A 20,867-nucleotide genomic window follows, 5' to 3' on the forward strand; every position below is an offset into this window, starting at 1 on the left:
TACAAGCTGTGTGACCCTCGGCAAGTCACTTGACCCTGTTTGCCTCAGGTTCCTCATCTGTAAATGAGCTGGAGAAGGAAATAGTGAACCACTCCAGTATCTTTCCCAAGAAAACCCCCAAATGGGGTCACTTAGAATGTCTCAAGAAAAAGAACTAGCTTAAGTCAAAATGTGTAAAACAGATAGTGTCATAGTTGCCCCCTCCTGACCCCTCTTCACCTCTTTGGCTTATAAAGCCAAAGTGCTTGCTTATTTGGATCAAACCATGATAGTTTGATGAGTCAGAAAAGCAAGAATTGTAGTGAGTTTGTTGGTTTGTTTGAGATGGGGAATAAAGCAATTAACAAAAAAAAAAAAATCAGGGTTTCTGTCAAGTGTTTTTGAAAATGTGTCCATGTGCTTGCTTCAACAGCATATACTAAAAATGGAATGCTAAAAAGAAGATGAGCATGATTTCTGCTCAAGAATGACACAGAAACTCATGATATATTTCATGTTTTTAAAAGAAAAAAATGTTGTCCACATCCATACTTTGAAGTGTTTCAAGGCTTGGACCCTAAGAAAATTAAGTGTCAACATAAGCTTTCTTCTCCATAAGATCATAACATTTTAGATTTGATGGAGACTTCAGAGATCATCTAGTTCCACATGTCTAAGTAGGATTTGTTTCCAAAGGCAACTTCAGTTGAGGTGAATTAAGGTGGTGCTGGTTGTGTTTAAGAATTGTGACTAAAGCACAGGTCTATGGACTCTTAGTCCTTGGCTCTCTCTACATCATGCCATATATAAAGAGAACATCTCTGTCAAAGAGGTATAAAGGAAGAAGCGTTGTAGTATCTAACTTGTGCAGAAACTGTAAGGATAGGCTCGGTACTTGAAATTTCCCTGCCAAATGGCAACAGCAAACTTTACAAAATAAATGCCTCTGAGAGGGAAAGAGAATAGAAAGGTTAGCAGAGATAAATTTATTAGTTAAATACTGATTTTACAGCAACCTCACCTTAAGACAACGTTAATGGGTCTGTGGGGTCAGGGAGGGTATGGGCATCCATCCTTCATGGAAGGGAACAAAATGGGAGATTAAAATTGAACCTTGTTTTAAAGATGCTCCTTGCTACTGGTAGATTCTTTTGGGTCAGGGATAGGTAATGTCATAGACAGTTACAGCACTGTTTATTAGAAAGAAAAAAGATCATGGTGAAGAGTCTCTGTGGGACCCTGGGGCCCTCTTTGAATCAGCAGTATTGTAGGACAGCAATAATGGGGTAAGGGAGGGAAGGAAAAAAGACCAATTCCAGAGAAGCTCATAGTGGAGGCTTTCCAAGGGGTCACACTCAGTGCTTTCCTCTATGGGATGTTTTTTCAACTCTCTTGAGGCTTTTACCTGCCAGGTAGAAGATTTCCATTTAGAAAAAATCAGAGTCAAACATGTTAGCCAGTTAATATCTCATCATCATACACATAACTTGGTCCAGAACCTTTGAAAAAGACTGGGAGAGGAGGCAAGGGAAGTACATGTTATGTTATGCATGAGAGTTGCATCATAAGTGAAGGTTCAGAGAGTATGGAAATAAGAATCACTGGTTTCCAGAAAGATCCTCCCACCTCTAAAACCTTGCCATCCCCAAGTCACTGAGCTCAGCTGAGGGGGCAGAGCCCAACCAGACCTTCTTCTCTGGCATGGCTTTGTATTCCAGGCAAAGCCTCAAGTCTTAGGTCATGGGAGTGAAATGGTAAAAGGAAAAGATCTCCCCATCAGGAAATCTTGTAGGAGGAAGTCACTTGAAAAATGGTCTCTGACTACAATGAAGAAACTTTCCCCATTTGGTCTGTGGAGGGTAGGTCTCTGTACTCGATGATCCAAGCTCTTTCCAGTTTTCCTACCCAAGTAGCCTTTAAGTTTCTTCCGAATCATTCTTCTGGAGTCAGTCTCATCAAGGGAAAGAATTGGGAATTCTGACTACAGAAAGCCCCAAATCTCTCTCTCCCCTGGCTTCCTGAATCCCAGAGTCCACGTGAGGAGTTTGAGGTGGAGAAAGAGGTGAGATTATGCAGTGATGATGTCCCCATGACTTTCAGCTAAGACGAGGCTATTCCAGGAGTCCTGCTTGGTTCCAGCCTGTGGGGACTGGCTGACTGGAGATGGGTAGCCCTGAGGAGAGATCTTCAGGGCTGAGAGAACTGGATGGATAGAGGTCCCATGACCAGACATCGAGCTGACTGAGAATGACTAGAAACAAAAAGTGAAAGAATGAAGTGAAAGAGAGTTCATCATAGAAGCTACAAAGTATTTGGGATGGGAGAGTTCAAGGTGGAAATTTAGTCACAAGGCTCAGGTCACATGGAGACCCTAACTCATCTTGTGGCTTAAAATATTTCCCTTTGGGAGCCCTTAATTCTAAGGCAATTACCGTATCTTAAAACTTGGGCAGACTCAAGCCTCTGGCAAGTAAATTAAAGAAAAAGGATGAGGAAAGGGAAAAAGCCAGATGAGAGGCAAACCAACTAGCCCCTCTCCTAGCCAGGTCCATTGAATGGAGGTAGTGTGGTACAGGGTTTATTGCTTTCTCTGCCCCCACCACTCCAGCGGACAGCGGGTTGTATTTGCAGTCATACAATTTGGGTTACAACCTCAGCTCTGCACGGGATACTTGTGGGACCCTGGGCAAATCATTTCTCTTTGGGTCTCAGTTTTCTCATCTATAAAATGATGGGGGTTAGATTATATGATCTTTAAGGTCTCCTTCTAGCACCGATATCTATGGTTCTATGAGAAATCAGAAATGCAGAGGGCCTGCATAATACATCTTCAACATTGAGGTATTACACTCTCTACGGCCACAAGGAAGTTTTCACCTGCATTGTCTCATTTTATCCTCATAACAAGCCTATGAGGGAGGTAAGACAAGTGCTACTGGGCCCATTTCACAAGTAGGAAGCTGATGGTAAGAGGCTGTGATGTCACAGATTACAGGTATTGAATAACTAAACCACATCTTGAACACAAGCTTCCAGAATCCATAATCCCATATATACCATATTGCTTTGATACAGAGTACCAAAATGGTCCCTTGATGAGGTAGGCATTATGTGACAAAGGAAAAGTTCTTAGAAGGAACAAATGCAGCTGTCAGACACGTAGTGATGTCTACTGGCAGCTAGGTGGTGCAGAGGATTGAGTGCTGGAGTTAGGAAGAACTGAGTTCAAATGTGACCTCAGATATTTACTAGCTACATGACACTGGATAAGTTGCTTTACCTCTTTGCCTTGGTTTCCTTATATGTAAAATGGGGATAATAATAGCACCTACCTCTGAGGGCTGTTGTGAGGATCAGATGAGATAATACTGTAAAGTGGTTAGCACAGTGCCTGGCACATAATAAGTGCTAAATAAATATTGGCTCATCATCATCATCATCATCGTCATCATCATGTGATCTAGCCACAGTGAAAGACGACTGAACCTCCAGCATGTATGCACTTAGCAGTGAGGAACTTTCCCTTCAATTCCTATGTAAGATGCTCAAGGCTTCTCTCATTCTGAGAGACTAAAGCCCCGCTGACCCCAAGAATACAAAGGTAGTTAGGAATGTTGAACCCTCCCTCCCTCCCCTCCCTCATGTAATCCAAAGAGAAGGGCAAGCAAGTGGATTCTACAAGGAATGTGGGTTTTCCATCACCTACTCTAGCTCCAAGATGAAACAGGAAATTAGTTCACAGTGACTGCCAAGGACTCCAGAAGGGCTAGAGCAGTCTTGAGCCTGGGTGGCAAAATTGGGACAGTAATGACAAAGGTCACTCTATTAGAGAAAGGGGCAGAAGGGTGGCACAGTGGATAGAGAGCTGGGTCTGTGAGTCAGGAAGACTCCTTTTCCTGAGTTCAAATGTGGCCTTAGACACTTACTAGCTGTGTGACCCTGGACAAGTTACTTAACCCTGTTTGCTTCAGTTCTTCATCTGTAAAGAGAGCTGGAGAAGGAAATGGCAAATCACTCAGTATCTTTGCCTAAAAAACCCAAATGGGGTCACAAAGAATCAGAAAAGACTAACAAACGACTGAACAACAAAACATGGAGGGGCCAATTCACCTTTCAAAGGTCCACCTTCCTGCATTAATGGAACATGGGATTTGCCACTGGACAGGACCTTGGAGGTTCCTATCTAGCCCAATTTCCTCTTTTCCAAAAGAGGAATTTCAGGCTCAGACAGGTTAAAAGATTGGCCCATGATCATATAGGTAATAAGTAGCAGAGTTGAGATTCGAGCCCAGGTTATCTGACTTCAAATCCAGTACTCCTTCTACTACACCATGCTGCCTCTTAAAATGACAATAAGCTTGATGATGAACCCAGGTGGGAAAATTCCCTACAGTCCCAATGTAGCTATCTTGTACTATAAAACAAGGAGCCCTATATTTAGGATATTTACCACAGGGCAGCCCCATCTCTCACGGAGGACTTGCTTCAAAACTCTAGCTTAAGGTCAAAGTTTTCTGGTTAAATTGCATTCCTCACTAGCTCATATTTCATCAAAGCCATGTTTAATCCTGGGGTTATCTGCCCGCCAGGGAGCCTCTTCCCATCTCACTTGCCATACTTACCTGAGACATGGGGCTGGTATGTCCATAATGGGAGGAGATCCCTGGCTCTGTTTTGATGGGACGCATCTCCTCAGTGCTAGTGGTATTACTAGAGCTGCTGGCAGTGCTGGTGGTGGGAGTGAGGCTCTCACTGCCTGTGGGACCTAGAAACAAGGCACAAACAACAGTGATTTTCAGGGAGAGTGACAGAGACAAAGAGAAGGATAGATCTTCTCCGAGAAGGTCAGGAGGCAGATAACAATGGGATTGCTGGTTACAGAAAGAGACTTGATTAGTGTGGGAGGGAAGGATGGCCAGAAATCAGGAGGGTTGTATCAGCATAGATTTAAGACCTGGAAAGTAAAATTTTGCCAAGATGTTTCAATCACATGACAAGAGGCAGTATAACATAGTGAAAACATTGCTGTTCTCAGTGTCAGGAAAAGACCTGAGTTTGAATCCTATTTTTGGTACTCACTAGTTATGACAAGTCACTTTACCTCAAACTCAGTGTTCTTATTTATAAAATGGAGGTTTGTTGTTGTTTTCTTTTTAACCAGAACTGTGATTTCATCAGAATATAGAGCTCATGGTAAGGAATTTCCTCTACCAAGGGAAATCAATATTTCCTCTGCAATTTTTAATCTTAGGGGGTTTCCTAGGGGCATTGAAAAGTTAATTGACTTGCCTAGGTTCATAAAGCCACAATAAATCAGAGACAGGACTTGAATGCTAACGCCAACTAGGCCATATTTACTGGAACATGTAGTAAAGATACATGGGAGCTACTTCACAGACCTGCTATGAACTAATTTATGTAGGCATGTGCACACTCGAAAAGGCTATAATAAATGTGAACTATTATCATTACTATCCCATTCTAAAAGAGACTGTCCAATCCTGTCTTTGGGGCATAGGAAGAAGCAGTTTATAAGTGTTTTCTCTCTAGTGGAGAGGGGTAATTCATTTAGCTCTAGTATGGCTTGGATGAAAAGTCAATAAAGATAAATACATTTCCTTTCTTTAACAGCAAGCTCACAAGCCATCATTATTTACTGGAATGAATAAATGTCTCCTAGTTACCTCAGTACTGAGAAGTAAGTGTCTAGCATAAGGGGCAAGGCAGGAAACTATTGCTTCCATAATAAATCCATATATTGGTACCTTAGGTTATAAACTGACTTCTTCTGATCTCAGTTAGTGTGGCATAGTTTCTCTAAGTCTGACCATTTCAGGGGAAATGACCAAGTTGAGTTCATGGATTTACAAGGCTAAGTAAAGGCAGAGCAACATTTGCAGCCCTCCTAAACAATCTGCCCTCCTTCATCCTATTTAATATTAATAAGACCACAGAATGAAGTAGAGAAACTATGGTGGACCTCAAAGCATTTTACATAAAACATGTCATAGATTCTCACACACAAAGGAAGGAACTGACATTGTCCTTACTACTATGATTTATAAACTAGCTACACTAACACTGTGCTAAGAGTTGGTTAAGCATGAGGAATAACCATTTTCCACGGACCAGAGTTCTACTGATTTGTTTACATAATTACATATCACATTATTAATATTAGAGGCCCACCTGATGTTGTCTTGGCTTTGTTAAGGTTCTTGGGCTTCCGTTTCCTTGTTTGAATTCCTTCTTTCCTCATTGCAAGAGGCCTTGGGACCTAGGGAACCCAGAATAATAACGTAAGCAAACACAAGTTTCCATATGTAATCTATTTTCTAATACATAAAGGGGCAGAGAGATGCTAGGAATCTTCCTGAACAACTATAGCATTGTGTGTTTGAGCAATGTGAATGGACTTTGGAAATTCTGACAAGAAAGCATTTTGGAAGAAATCGGCCTTGCAAAAGAATTTGAGGATTTGTTCATCAGTGACTTTTTCTTTTTTTCTAAACTGCGGCAAATTCTTCTCATATTTGATAATGATGTCCCTGTAGGCAGCACTGAGGTTTCCCTTTTCCATTTTTATATTGAAATTGTCTTTCACCCACATACCAATTTCCTCTTGGTCTCTTAATCTGGTTAATTGACCTATTTGTTACAGGACTAAAAAAGATTATTAAAACATTTAAGATAGGACAGATAGGAAAAAGAAAGGGCAAAGATGAAAATTAAGTCAGAAGTTAGAACAGGTGTAATAATTACGTGAAAGAATGCTCCAAATCAAAACAACCCTGAGGTTATACCTCACACCCTGAAAACTTTTAAAAATGACAAAACGTGGGAATAATTAATGTTGGAGGGGGCTATGAGAAGATAGGCACATTAATACACTATTGATGGAGTTGTGAATCTGTGCAACCATTTTGGAAAGCAATTTGGAATTATAAAAATACAGTGACTAAAGTATCCATCTTTAACTCAAAGATCTTGTTACTAGGCTTATGCCCTAAGGGAGCCATTGATAAGAAGAAAGTCTCCAAACACATCAAATTATTTATAGCAACACCTCTTGTGGTAGCAAAGAATTGGGAAATAAAGTAGATGCTCATTGATTAGGAAATGGTTAAGCATTGTGGTACTTGAATGTAATGGAATATTGCTGTGTTGTAAGAAATTATATGTATGATGAATATGGAGAAACATGGGAAGATTTATATGAACTAATGAAGTAAGCAGAGTCAAGAAAACAATAAAGCCGATGACTACAACTATGTAAATGGAAAGAATAGCCACCAAAAAAACCACAAAAGAAAATAGAATGTCACCAAATTATAAAGAATTAGAATGACTTCTAAGAAGAGATGTGAGAAGACACCCTTACTCTGCTGTTTGCAGAAGTTGGAGGTTCCCAAACAATGCACATTGCACGTATCTTCAGACTTTCTAAGCATTGCTCAGTCATGCTGTTTTTTTTTGCCTTTTTCTTTTGTCTTCCAAAAAATACTACATATGGGATGGCTCTCTGGGATGGAGAGGGAAGAATACTGGGAGAAACTATGGTGATGTAAAGAATCATCAATATAAAGTTATTTTTAAAAAACAACATTGAGTAGGTAATTTCATTTCCTGTAGTACTAGTAAGATTGGGAGAGAAGCTGTCTTACATCATGATGACACAACTTACCATCCTCTTCACCTCTATAACCATGCTTTCTTTCATTCATCTCTCCAGTCCCAAAAGAAAAGTTGTCCCTCCTTCTTCCTAATGCTGCAGTGCTCTTCCGTCTATGCCCTAGAGTTCATCGCTTCTTTTCTTCTAAGGGATTTTTGTCTTACACTTATCGTCCTTTCTTTCCATTATCTTTAGTTTCTCCCTCAGCATAGGCTTCATCCCCACTGCCTTACAACATACATGTGAATTCGCCATCTTCAAATGTTTTTCTTTTTTGGTCCTGCTTTTTTTCCCTTTAGCACTATTCTATTTCTCTATCTCTTTTCACTGTCAAACTTCTTGAGGGAATGATGTATATCTACTGCTTCTACTGGTTCTCCTTACCCCTCTGCAATATGGCTTTCACTCCATTACTACCAAACCATAATTCTCGAAGGTTGCTGATGGCTCCAAGGGACTTTACTCAGGTTTTCTCCTGCTGAGCACTTCTGCCGGATTATATACTTTTTACTCTTCCTCCTTCCCAAAATGCCTCCCTTGACTTCTTTGATAGTGTTCTTTTCTGACTCTGACCAGTCTACTTTCATAGATGTGTGGTCCCTTCACTTTCTCCTCCAACCTGCTCATTTGGGCATTCCCTAAGGTTCCCCTTGGCCTTCTATTCTCTCTCTCTCTCTCTCTCTCTCTCTCTCTCTCTCTCTCTCTCTCTCTCCCTCTCTCTCTCTCTCTCTCTCTCTCTCCTGTTTCCCATAGTTAATTGATCTGGTCTCACAATTTTAGCTACCACCTGTATAATGAGGACTCAAATATGTATGTATGATTCATTTTGTAATTATATTTTAGAATTTTTCCAATTTTCTAATTATTATTTACATTTCTAACCCCTAAGACCTTCTATCTACCAACTGTGAGCATTTTCTTTGGCTTTCCCTTATGACTAGAATGCTACCTCTCCTCATCTCTGCTTCCTGGCTTTCCTGGCTTCCTTCAGGTCCTAGGTAAAATCTTGCCTTCTACAGTAAGCCTTTTCCCATCCCTCTTAATTCTAGTGTCTTACCTCTGTTGATTATTTTCAATTTATTTTGTATATAGGTTGTTTGTATGTAATTGTTTGCATCTTGTCTCTCCCATTAAACTGTGAACTCATTGGGAGCAGGGACAATCTTTTACCTTTCTTTGTATCCCAGCACGTAGCCTGGAACATACTAGGTTCTTGGTAAATATTTACTGACTGAATGACTCCCTGAAGCCTCAGTCCCAAGTATCTAAAAGAATATCTCCATCTCTCTATGTTTTGTCGTTAACTCAAACCCATCATATCCAAAACTGAATTCTTCCTTTTTAATGCCCAAACGTGTTCTTCTTCTCTAGATGAGGAAGGGCAAAGAGGAAGGAGTGAGGAAGGTATATTAGTGTGACCCTGGGAAAACTAGCCTCCATGGCCTGAGTTCAAATCTAGTCTCAGACTAGGTTGTGTAATCCTGGGCAAGTCAATTAACTTCTGTTTGCCTCAGCTTCCTCACCTGTAAAATGGGGCTAATAATAGCACTTGCCTCCCAGGGATGTTGTGAGGATTAAATGAGATGATAATTGTAAAGCATTTAGCATAGTACCTGGCACATTAGTAAGTACTGTATAAATATTTATTACTATTATTGGCTATTATCTCTGCTTTTGTGCTGAGTACCCCTCATGTGGGGAATTAATTTCCTCCTCACTCTGCCTCTTAGTTTCCTTCAAAACTCAGCTAATGGGCCACTTTCTACATGAAGCTCTTCCTGATCTTCCCAGCTGCTAGCATCCCACCCAAATTATATTGATGTATTTAGTTTGTATATATTTTGCATATATTTGTATAGGTACATGTTGTTCTCCAGAATAAAATATAAACTTCTTGAGATGAAGAACCTTTGTATTTTTACCTTTGTATGCTCAGTAACGTAAGTGCCTGGCACAGTCAATGCTTAATAAATTAATTCATTGATAGATCTGTCCATTTGATGGATCTTCCAAAAACATAGTCTACCTCACCCACCGTGCTGTTTTCAACATTGTGCTTTGCACTTGCTAGGTGGCCAATAAAAATTTCTTGAAAGAATTAAAGAAGCTAGCACAGAAGGTAATTCAGTACAACTCAACATACATTTATTAAGTGCCTACTGTATGCAAAATTTTAGGAATACAAAAATGAAATATGACATAGCCCTTACTATCAAGGAGCAAAGAGGAAGGAGGTAAGATTAGGTGAAAGATAAGAAAAATAGTCAAGATATTGTAGAAAGAACACTGGATAAGCTATCAGAAGAAGACATCTCTACTCAGTGGCAATGTAAAAATGACAATTAAAAGGAAATGAAATCTAACAAATAGAGAGATGAACAGTCACCACATTGGCAAGGTTCAGGGACCCAGTCTTAACTTACCCCATGCAGCTTCATGTAAAGGCCACAGGCATTACAGACAGGCTCCCCTTCTGCATTTCGGCGCCATAGAGTGGTGGTTGTGGTCTGGCAATTTGCACAAGAGAGCCCCACCCGGCGGGAAGCAGACTGAAAAGGCAGAATCAAAAGGTTTATTTTGTATTTCACCAAAGGAGAGATTATCCATAGTATATCTTCGCCATCAGACCAATGGGAGAGCACCTAATCCTGAGATGGCTGATTTGTGGTTGTGGGACCAAAAGGAGCCAATACAATGAAACAGCTTCATGTAGGACCATGTCACCTGTGTGGAGGGAGGTTCTAAGAAAGGATATAGTGTCTTGAGAGGACACATGCTACGGGGAAAGACTACTGGATTTGGAGTCAAAGGGCCTAGGTCCTAATAATCACCACTTATTGGACCTGAGCCCCCATTCCTCATCTCTAAAGTGAGGCAGTTGGACTACATGACTTCTAGGGGCCCTTCCAGACCTTAATCTATCATTTTACAGTCACTGGGCTACTTTGCTGAGTCATGAAGCCAGAATCTCCTGGTAGATACCTAGGCTACCTTCTAGATAAAAGTGAGACTTAGGAAGCTACAGGAACAACTTTCATTCATAAAAGCCAGAAGATATAACTTTAGTGTTACTAATGAGCACTACTGCGAGCAGAGGCAGACCACATGGGAGAGGTAGTATGGCTTGAAGAATGTGTAATGGGGGTTTGGAGCATGTGCACATGTCATTTGCTTGCAAAGATGGTGTCATTCCTGTGGAAGATTCTGCAAGCCTGATTCTGAGTGATTAGAGACCTAGAGTATGCTAGACATTGTGCTATACTTCCACATGCATAGGAACAGCCTTTTTCCATTGGCTGCAGTCATAGCCCTATAGCTGGAACTGTTGGAGTTTTTAATTTCATTATTTTGTTTAGAAATATTTTATCATTAGAATATCACATTTTTTCACAACAACTTACAGAAATACAGCTTACAAAAATGCATAGCCAGCTTTGATAAAATATCAACATTTGCTATTTTAATGGGACTTTGAGGCATGCCAAGATCATCCAAGATGGAAGCATCCACATGGGAGACAGCAGGGACTTGCTCTCTCTCTGCAGCTGTCACCAAAGGCACGAAGATCTTGTTTACCCATAATGCAGGAGCCATGAGCTAAGTTGGGGAGGTGGGGGGAGAAGGCTATAAAATTCTCCCCATTCCCTATCCTACACCACCTAGCCTAAGAATTGAAGTTGGAATTTTGATCTGTTTTGTCCAACCTTTTTAGTTCTAGGCACAGGAGCTAGATAGAGTCTCTGGATCTGTACTGCCAGATGTTGTTGCCAGCCCAGCAGGGAAGCCGCTAGAAGTCAGAGTAACCAGGATTCAAACCCAATGAGAGCTTGGACTATAGTATTTACCTATACTGAATGGAGTTCAACTGGGAACCTAATTACCTTCCTTTCCTACTTTCCAGAGATTGAGATTTCGTGGGGGATTATGTCTCCCAGATGTTGGGAGGGGGGCTGTTTGTATTCTCTCTATACCTCTGAAGTAAATATTTCTTTGTAGAAGCTAATTTGACTGTTAAGTAGGTAAATGGAACTGGGGTGCCTGGGACCCCTAAAATTGGGCAAACATAAATTAGTGGAGGATGGAGCCAATGGCAGAAACTAGATACTCCCAACCCACCTAGGGATACTGGAGAACCCTGGGAAGGGGTGAAATATAACATCTGTCTCTCAGGCAATGGGGGCTAAGATACTTGCTGTTATGCTATATTTTGTTTAACTAAAATAGCTTTTCAGTTATAAGAACAAACTCCTGTTACAAAAATTAATCTTTATTGGATCTGAGTTGCTTTTACAAAAATACTAACAAAGTCTCAAATGAAACAATATTTTAAATAGAAAAAATACTGATTTTAAATAGTTTGGCAAACATATTTACATGGCTTATATACTAGTTTGGGGTTTTTTTCCTCCTTATAGGAACCCTTTACAGAAGTTCTAGCCTATATTAAGCATAAAGGGAAAGTCTAGTTGCCAAAATACTGTTTAGCAGTTAACAAGTGACTTCTTTGAAATAATAAACAAAATACATTTTCTGGAATAGCTTTTAGATTTTCTAGTGGGCCCTCTAGTGCCAGAAAGAAGAACTTTTTTTTAAACAAGAGCTCCACCCCATTAGGCTTTGAGGGATATTTGACTTTCAAGACTGTGGCATCATAGCTCTGTTTCTATGTCCCCCTAACTATGAGATTGACTGTCTCTGGGGATTTATACATCTCCTTTCTGTGTGACGGTGTGTTTCAAGATGGTATAATAATTTCTAAGAGAAGGTGATCTCCTGAAATACAAATCCCCCATATACAATGGAAAAAACACAATATGAGGTCTCTTTCTTATTTCAGAGAAACACCTCTTTTCCCAGAAAAAAAGGTTTTCCTTTGGCCTTTTGGGATGAGAATCCCCCCACCCTCAACTCAATCATCTTATTGACTTTATCCTTTTCTCCTATAAGCTCCATATTTATTGAGAGACTAAAAGGACAATGGTTTCTTTACTAGTCACAGATTGGTAGGAGTGAAACAACCCCCCTTTTCCCCACACATATCCTTTATCTTCATTTATAGAACTTCCCACTTTCATATTCTATCCAACAAAAAGATATGGACTCACTTATAAATCAGAATATTTAGTATTAATTCAACTCTTTCCCCTTCTCTTCTCCTATTAAAGGTTTAACCCTTTAGGTTCTTTTTATCACATGATGAGCCCTCTTTGTTCTTTCTTTTTACCTCACAAACTCTTTTTAAAAGCATATAAATAAATAAATAAGATATAAACATGAGGAAATTTTAAAATTACTTAGTGTTTTCTTGATAACTCTACTTGTAATACCTATTTCACTTGACTCACCCACAAAGACTCTTTGGGAAAGAGTATCTTAACCTTTTTGTGTGTTATGAGCCCTTTGGCAGTCTGGTGAATAAAACCTATGGACCTCAACCCCTTCATAAAAATGTTATTGTTATGTTTTATTTTTATATTACAAACATTTACAGATGAGTCCATACCACAGACAATGGAGTGATATCAATAATAAACATATATGCACCAAACAGCAGAGCATCTAGATTCTTAAAAGGAAAAGTTAAATCAATTACAGGACATAGACAGTAAAATCATACTATTATAGCACCTTAATTTTCCCCTCCCAGAGCTAGATAAATCTAGCCATAAGACAAATTAAAAAAAGAATTTAAGGAGATGAGTAGAATTTTAGAGAAGTTAGATATGATACACCTCCAGAGAAAAATTGAATGGGACTACCTCCACTTTGTGAGAGGTCTCATAACAAAGTAAAACAGTTAAATAAAATAAATGATATAGTGATCTCATCTGAAAGTGCATGTAACATTTCACATTTGTCGCAAGCTCTCATTTCTATATTTAAAAAAAATTAACAAATCTGTTTTCTCTATTCCCACCTGAAATCCACTGCAAAAAAAATGAAAAACAAATTTCTTGTAACGGATTGATAGAGCCAAGCAGAATAAATTCTCTTAATAGCTGTATATAAAAATGTATGTCTCATTCTATGCCCTAAATCCATCACTTCTTAGGCTTAAAATATATATGTATATACACATACACATATATATGTGTATATATATACACATACAAATACATACATTTATAATTTATGTCATATGATATGTATTTTTCAGTCAGCAAAAATCTTTTCTCACCCTCTCTTTCACTACCCTCCATCTCCCCTCCCTAGCCATTGAGATTGAAAGAAAAAAGCACTATTAAAAACACATATAGTCAAACAAAACAAATTTCCAAAACATATGTTTCATTTTGTACCATGAGTCCTTCACTTCTCTATCAGAAGATGAAACTAATGTTTCATCATTAGTCCTCTGAAATTGTGGTTGATGATCAGAATCTCTCATTCTTTCAGAGTTATTCACTTTTATCATTGTTGTCATTGTCTAAGTTGTTCTGGTTCTGTTCACTTCACTCTGCATTAGTTCATATAAGTCTTCCCAGGTTTCTCTGAAAGAATCTCCTTCATCATTTCTTATGGCACAACAGTATTCCATCACATTTATATATCATAACTTGGCCAGTCATTTCCCAATGTACAGGGAACTCCCACCCAGATTCCTATTCTTAGCTATCTCAAAAAGAGCTTGTTATGGCAAGCAGGGTTGGACTTTTTTGTTGTCTTTTGTTTTGGAGTGCTTCTCAGCAATAAGGCAATCAAATGCCTTTGACTCTTGCCTTTGTTTAATCAAGCAAGTAAAGTGGGACTTTTTGTTGTTCATTCAAGAGTCTTTGATTGAATTGGGAGTCTTTGATGACCTGCTTAAGTCACGGGAAGGCTTAGGTACATGGTTGTCATGGTCAGGGTCAGATGCCCTCTGATTCTGAAGCAATGTATATATATTCTGAGGTTAGCATTTTTTGGGGCTCACTCACTGGAAGAGTGTCCTGTGATTTGACCAGATGAGACTCTGGATAACCATTGGAGCCTCCTTCCATGCCCTCCCCACCCCCCTGCCCCAGGCTTTGAAAAACCCAGATGTTGGTGCTTCTCTCTCCGGTAACTATATATGTAATGTCTTAGACAGCCAGCCAGAAGCCTGTCTACTGATTTGTGTAATTTTGCTCTGTTTATGTAATTTCTGCTTGTAATTTCTGTTTGTATTCTCTCTGAAGTTCAGGGTGCTGACCTTTCCCCCTGAACTAAGTGAATGATATATGTATGTTTAGTTAAAGTGAGATTGTAAACCCCTTAAAGTTGCTTTCCTTAAAAAAGCAGACCAAAGAATCTGTACTAGCAGCCCTCCTGTGTGCTGGTGTTATTGGTCTTCCACAGCCACAGTAGCTGTAAGTAGCATTGTTGTTACAGAGCTATAAATATTTTTGCACATCCTTAGAGTTTGTTTTGCTTTGGAATTACATCTTCTCCACTCTTAATTAACCTTCCCTCTAATTCCATTTAGACATTCCTTCTCCCCTTTCCCTCCGATTTCTCTGCTGAGTGAAGTCTATTTTTGTACCTTATTGTTGTTCAGTCATTTCAATCATGTCCAACTCTTCATTACCCCATTTGGGGTTTTCTTGGCAGAGGTATTAGGGTGGTTTGCTATTTTTTACTCCTGCTCATTTTACAGATGAGGAAATGGAGACAAAACAGGGTTAAGTCACTTGCCCCGGGTCACACAGCAAGTAAATGTCTAAGGGTAGGAGTATGAATCTTCTTGACTTCAGGCCCTGCACTCTTATCTACTATGCCATCTAACTGCACATATTTTCCCTAACCAGTTCAGATGAGAATGAGGTTCAAGTATCAGCAGTTACCCTCACCTGCTCTGTCTTCTTTGTATAGATGTCTACTTGCATATCCTGATTATGTGAGATAATTTTCCCTAACTTTCCTTTTGCTCCCCTTCCTTTATGACTCCTGGTGACGATAGGGTTCGGAGGGGAATCTTCTGACATGTATTATCTCCCCAGATTTGAATGTACGCATATCATTCCAGGGGTAACAGCATTGTTGCAAACTTGTGGCTCATTGCATGTTTTAGTGTCTATGATACTCACTTGTACTTGCTGAAGACAGTTTACACTATTACCATCATTTCTCAGTGCTCCAAATTCTGTGACATATGCAATAGAACCTGGACTGATCTGATGGGACGCATTTGGGAGGCACACTTGATGCACGGCGTTTGTGTTAGGTAGAGGGCTGGAAAGCTCTATGACAGCAATGTCATAGTCATGAGATGGATACTTGTAGTTTTCGTGAACAATAATCCTCTTGAAGCCTCACCTCTCTTTGGGGGGATGTACGGTCACACCGAAAGAAGCAGTCCATTTGGATGGGTCCTTATAATTTCTGAAGCAATGGGCAGCAGTGATAAGCCATGTGGCATTGATCAAGGTTGCCCCCCAACAATGAACCCCTTGCATTGCAAACTGGGCTCCCAGGGCCATTCACCTTCTTGCACTACTTCTTGTCCCCCAACTATCCTGTCACTTTTGCCAAAGCTTGCACTCATCTGTGTCCTGCAGCAGTTATTCAGATAGCTGTCTGTTTCTGTCTTGTTGATATATGTGAGCACAACTGATGAAGGGTCTACTTTGGGGGGCCCAGTTGCATGTTGGAGTTTCTCATGCAGCACACGTTGAATTTTTTTTTGATGGATTCAGGACTCTGTGTAGAGGGGAATCTAAAAGCCATCAGCATGTGGACCACCACTCCAGGATCCTGAGGACTGAACTTAATAAACTGGGACTTGATGAATTCTCTAAAAATGGCATTTCTAACCATTGTTTCTATCCTCTCGCTCATTTCTCTGAAATTTGTGGTAACTTCTTTATCAAACTCATGGTAGTATTTGTCACTGGTGAATGACAAGGTGCTATAATAATTGTAGGTCTTCCGGGTATCAAAGAACCAATGGGTCTGGGTTAGCAAAGCTGGGGGACAGTTACTATGGGTTGCCCAGAGTCCCAGGCCACTCTTCCAGTGACTGAGAGCCCCCTCTTCTTTTCTCTTGGAGTCATTGTCTTCTATAATCCATTCTAATTCTCAGGGAGATTATTGCTTGGGTAACAATGCCTTCTGTGCACAAATTCCTGTGTTAATTCACTTTACAATTCTTTCTTCTATAGCTCTCATTACTTTTCCAAATTTTTCATTTGTAAAAATACTATTTACTTTAAAAGAAAACAATTGCTTTTTTTTTAATGGTGTGATTCTTATTTTGTCTGCTCTTAATGTTAGGGCCAGGCCCTTTGCACTTCTGGAGCGAAAGTCTGGGCTGCTTCCATTGCTGTTTTCTTGGTGTATTGGGTATTGTGTGATCCTAGGGTCTCAGAGAAAGCCCATGCTGGGGGACCTGCAAGTTTTCAGTTCTCCTAAAGTAGTCTGATCCAGGACATCTAAAACAATGTCTGATCACTGAACCCCAGGTCTGAGTTCTACAAGTTCCTGACCTGGGTTTAGGTCCAAGAAATAGTAGATTGCTGCCAGACTTAGCCTCTGGTAGTCACCTAGGAAGATCTGGTTCAAGGTGATGAAACTGCGAAATCTCCTTTGGTTTGGGATTCCTGCCCTGGTTATTCTGCTGCTGGTTTCGGACTGGGATAGAAGCAGGAATTGAGTCTGTTCTGCTTGTGAGATCTTTTAGCCACATTGTACTTGCATTTGTTTTCTAACTTCTAACTTAAACTGTCCTCACCTATTTGGACTTCTATCACCTGTCCTCCAACATGCTCAGAAGGGTTTCAGACCAGGTCAAAAGTCAGCAATTTACAAAAGATTTGACTCCTTTCAAAGTGACCCTGTGAGCTCTCTTTTTTTTTGGAAGAGAGGTAGGGGACTATGGGTGACGCTATGTACACAGACAGATCACTGTGTTAATTGCTTTAATTAACTGCTTTTCTTTATTTGCAGAAGAAAAATGATTACAATATAAAGACAAAAGGTGCCAAAGAAACTTTTTTTTTTAAAAGAAGGAAGTGAATTTGAGCCCTTAGGTGAAAACAAAAACAAAAACGGTCAGCCTATGGTGGGGCTAGGACTGCAACATAAAGAATATGAGGCAGTTGATGGGGAGAAGGATGTATAAGGAGCTTCCATGTATTTCGTGGTCACTGTTCCTATTCTAGTTTTTATTTGGAATCCATACTTCAAGGATCTAGAAGTTCAACAGTGTTGTCCCATCTACCACTGACACAGATTGTGATACTCTCATGCATTAGCAGACAGTCTTTCTGAGTTTCTGTGGCTAAAAGTGTTGACCACTGGGAGGCCAACCCTCTGCTGCCACACTGGCCCTTAGACAAGACACATACTTAAATCTTGGTAAGACCTTCCAGAGCTTCCGCTTCAGTGATCTAGTCTAGGGGTCAGCAAACTAGGGAGAGTTGACGAAATCCCACCCACTGCCTGCTTTTGTATGATCTGTGAACTAAGAATGGTTTTTAGAATTTAAAATGCAATAAAGCTAAATTTTTTTTTAAAAAATACAATTAAACTATTTAAAAAAACATAAAAACAATTCTTAACTTGCCTGGCTACATAAAAGCCGGCAATGGGCTGAACTGGCCAGGCCAGTAGTTTGCTGAGTTGACCCCTGGCCTAGTCTTTGAGAACCCAAGGTCAAGTCCATTTCGTGGCAGAGAAAGATTCCATACTGAATCTATATTAGGTGAAAAAATATTGATGTTGATCAAAGCAGAGTTTTAAAAGACCATTTCCCCTTCCTTTTGGCATCTCTCCCTTCTCACATCACAATAAACTGGCTTAACATGGCACAAATTCTTCATAAATAGTTAATAAATAGTCCCCTTTGACTCGAAACCTCATACTCAAACAAGGAATTTGAGTCCCCAAAGCCAGGTTGACCTAAGGAAACTCCCAAGAATAGAGAAGCAGAAGTTCTAGATAATGATTCTGACAATGTTCCAGCAGGTGAAACCTACAAAAGGTGAAACATACAAAAATAAAGCCCTAGAAACATAGCAAGCATAGAACCAATGGCTGTTCCCCAGCATGCTGGACGGGAAGCGTGGTAGGGGACTTCAGGAGGGATTCCTTACCAGACGACGTTGTGGCTTGATAAGAGGCCGGTTGATGCCATTCATCTTGTGGTAGAGCCCACAAGCATTGCACAAATAGTGACCTGTCCCATCTCGCCTCCAGAGAGGGGTAGACATGGCACCACAGTTGACACATTCCCGACCTTCAGAGAAGTCATCAAACATATCTATTGGGAAATAAGTAGAGAGAAAATACAGAAGTTAATTTTCCTCCATACCTAGTCTTATGTCTAAGAACCTAAGCAGCATAATTCCAATACAATTTCTTCCAAGAATTTAAATCACTTTAAACATGATCTCATTCATCATTACTGTGATCCTAAATGACAGAGGGAACAATATATCAATGATAGTAAGTTAGTATTTTATCCTCTTAGACAACGGAAGAAGCAATGCCCAGACCATAGATTTAAAATCTGAAGTCTGGAGCTGGGACCATGGACACATGTACATATGTATTCCTCTTTATTTCCCCTTTAGGATTTATCAATGTGGGTTCCATTGGAACTTTTCCCCGGGCACACCAAGGATCAGAGCTGCTGGAGATGGTTGGGAAAAGGGCTTCATCTAGAGTGCGCTTAGTCATTTTTCCTTTTAGTTTAACTATGTCCAATAAACTCTGTAGCCACCATATGCTCATTGACTGTGTCTTATGAATGAAGAAGGGTATTTATGGTAAAGGAAGGCCCAGGAAACATAGCCATAGAGTTTCCTTAAGTCTGTGTGTGTGTGTGTGTGTGTGTGTGTGTGTGTGTATCCAAAGCTTCATCTTTTGTATTTTTTCCATCTCTTAGTCTAAATCCAGGGCCTAGCCAATGTAGTTTTTAACTTGTCTAGCTGCCCAGAGCTGCACAACTTGAGAGGCTATATAAAGCCCATACACAGACTTTGAAATGCCACCTGGCTGGTAGCTTGGGTATAGCATCACCTGGTGGACAATTGATATATTACAGCTACCATACTTAATACCTACCTGCCCGAATAAGGAAGGCACAAGCTGATAAGAGCTGCTACTACTATACTCCCAAGGGTCACAAGTACACACAAAATATCCACTGGTGTCACAATAGAAGTCACTAAGCCTATATACACATACACATATACACACATACTGTAAAACCCAGTATATACCATTATACCTTGCTAGGCATATACCCGGGAGAGAGGGGAAAGTACGTTATATTGAGAAGTACAAAAATACTGATAGTGACACTTTTTGTAGTAACAAAGAACTGGAAAGTATATACTTGTTTATTTAGTAATCGCTAGATAAATTGCAATATGAGAATATAATATTATTGTGTTGTAAGAAATTACAAATATGAAAAATTCGGAGATACTTGAGGTTTGCATGAACTGATTAGAGTAAGTAGAAGGAAGAGAATAATTTACATAATAACTCAGATCAGTGCAGTCACTTCTGACACCTTGATGAAGAAGCATGCCTCCTTCCTTTCTGCAGAGAGATGGTTAGAGTACAAGTAAGGAATGAGCCACATATTTTCAGACATAGTCAATGTGTTGATTTGCTTTGCTTAAACATACTTCTTTGTTGCAAGGAAGAGATTTATGTGGGGAGGGGTGTCAAAATGACAAATCAATAAGCTATCTTAAAAAGTTTTCTCTACATTATTAATAAGTGGTCTCCAGGCATAGCTTAAGCACCTTCAGGGATGAGGAGCTTACTATCTAGCTGACATTTGCTTCCTTGTAACTATCACCCATTGGTCTCCTTGTCTTAGTTCTGTCCCCCTGAAGCTGCCTTTATTTCTTCAAGTCCTAGCATAGAAAAAAAATCCCTGTTCTTTTAAAGACTGTATGATGATCCTATCATGTGTTTGTATCAGAGCCACAGTTTGGAAAATTTGGCTCATCTAAAAGAAAATGCTTGGGTCCTAACTCTGGGTAGCAGATCAGTCATTTGCACCTGCAAACCAAGTCAGTCAGTGTCACAACCAGGTAAACACCAGGCAGGTGTGAATGGTTGTTTGCTCATGTTGTTTGTGTACATCACAGTCACAAGGCTGGCTATTTTTGCACCTGTCCTACACTGCAAACTCTTCCTCCAAGGTCAGCTACCTTTCAGGAAATGAGGCAACTCACCAAAAGCCAGCACTTTTGTAGTTTTCCCAGAACCAAGATTCTTAGCCTTGGAAGCAGCTTGC

General features: G+C 40.0%; 1 protein-coding gene, 1 non-coding gene and 1 pseudogene across 3 annotated transcripts in view; 1 reads left to right on the top strand and 2 right to left on the bottom strand.

Annotated features, from left to right (window-relative positions):
- Positions 1-398: 398 nt before the first annotated feature.
- On the top strand, positions 399-501 carry LOC118845131. The gene has a single exon (XR_005010014.1). It is a non-coding gene; the product is annotated as a U6 spliceosomal RNA (small nuclear RNA).
- A 443-nt stretch (positions 502-944) lies between these two features.
- Positions 945-20,867, bottom strand: part of GATA4 (GATA binding protein 4) — a 65,461-nt gene continuing 45,538 nt past the window's right edge. For both annotated transcript variants that reach the window (XM_036751607.1, XM_036751606.1), the window contains exons 3-7: positions 18,703-18,869; positions 10,075-10,200; positions 6,169-6,256; positions 4,602-4,744; positions 945-2,230 (exon numbers count right to left, since the gene is read on the bottom strand). In XM_036751607.1, the coding sequence (XP_036607502.1) occupies positions 2,048-2,230; positions 4,602-4,744; positions 6,169-6,256; positions 10,075-10,200; positions 18,703-18,869 (707 nt within the window). In that variant the 3' untranslated portion in view covers positions 945-2,047. The remainder of the gene's footprint in view (positions 2,231-4,601; positions 4,745-6,168; positions 6,257-10,074; positions 10,201-18,702; positions 18,870-20,867) is intronic.
- Positions 15,519-18,272, bottom strand: LOC118841255 (annotated as a pseudogene).

The sequence above is a fragment of the Trichosurus vulpecula genome, chromosome 3, assembly GCF_011100635.1.
Source record: "Trichosurus vulpecula isolate mTriVul1 chromosome 3, mTriVul1.pri, whole genome shotgun sequence".
In the NCBI taxonomy this organism is placed as follows: Eukaryota; Metazoa; Chordata; class Mammalia; order Diprotodontia; family Phalangeridae; genus Trichosurus; species Trichosurus vulpecula.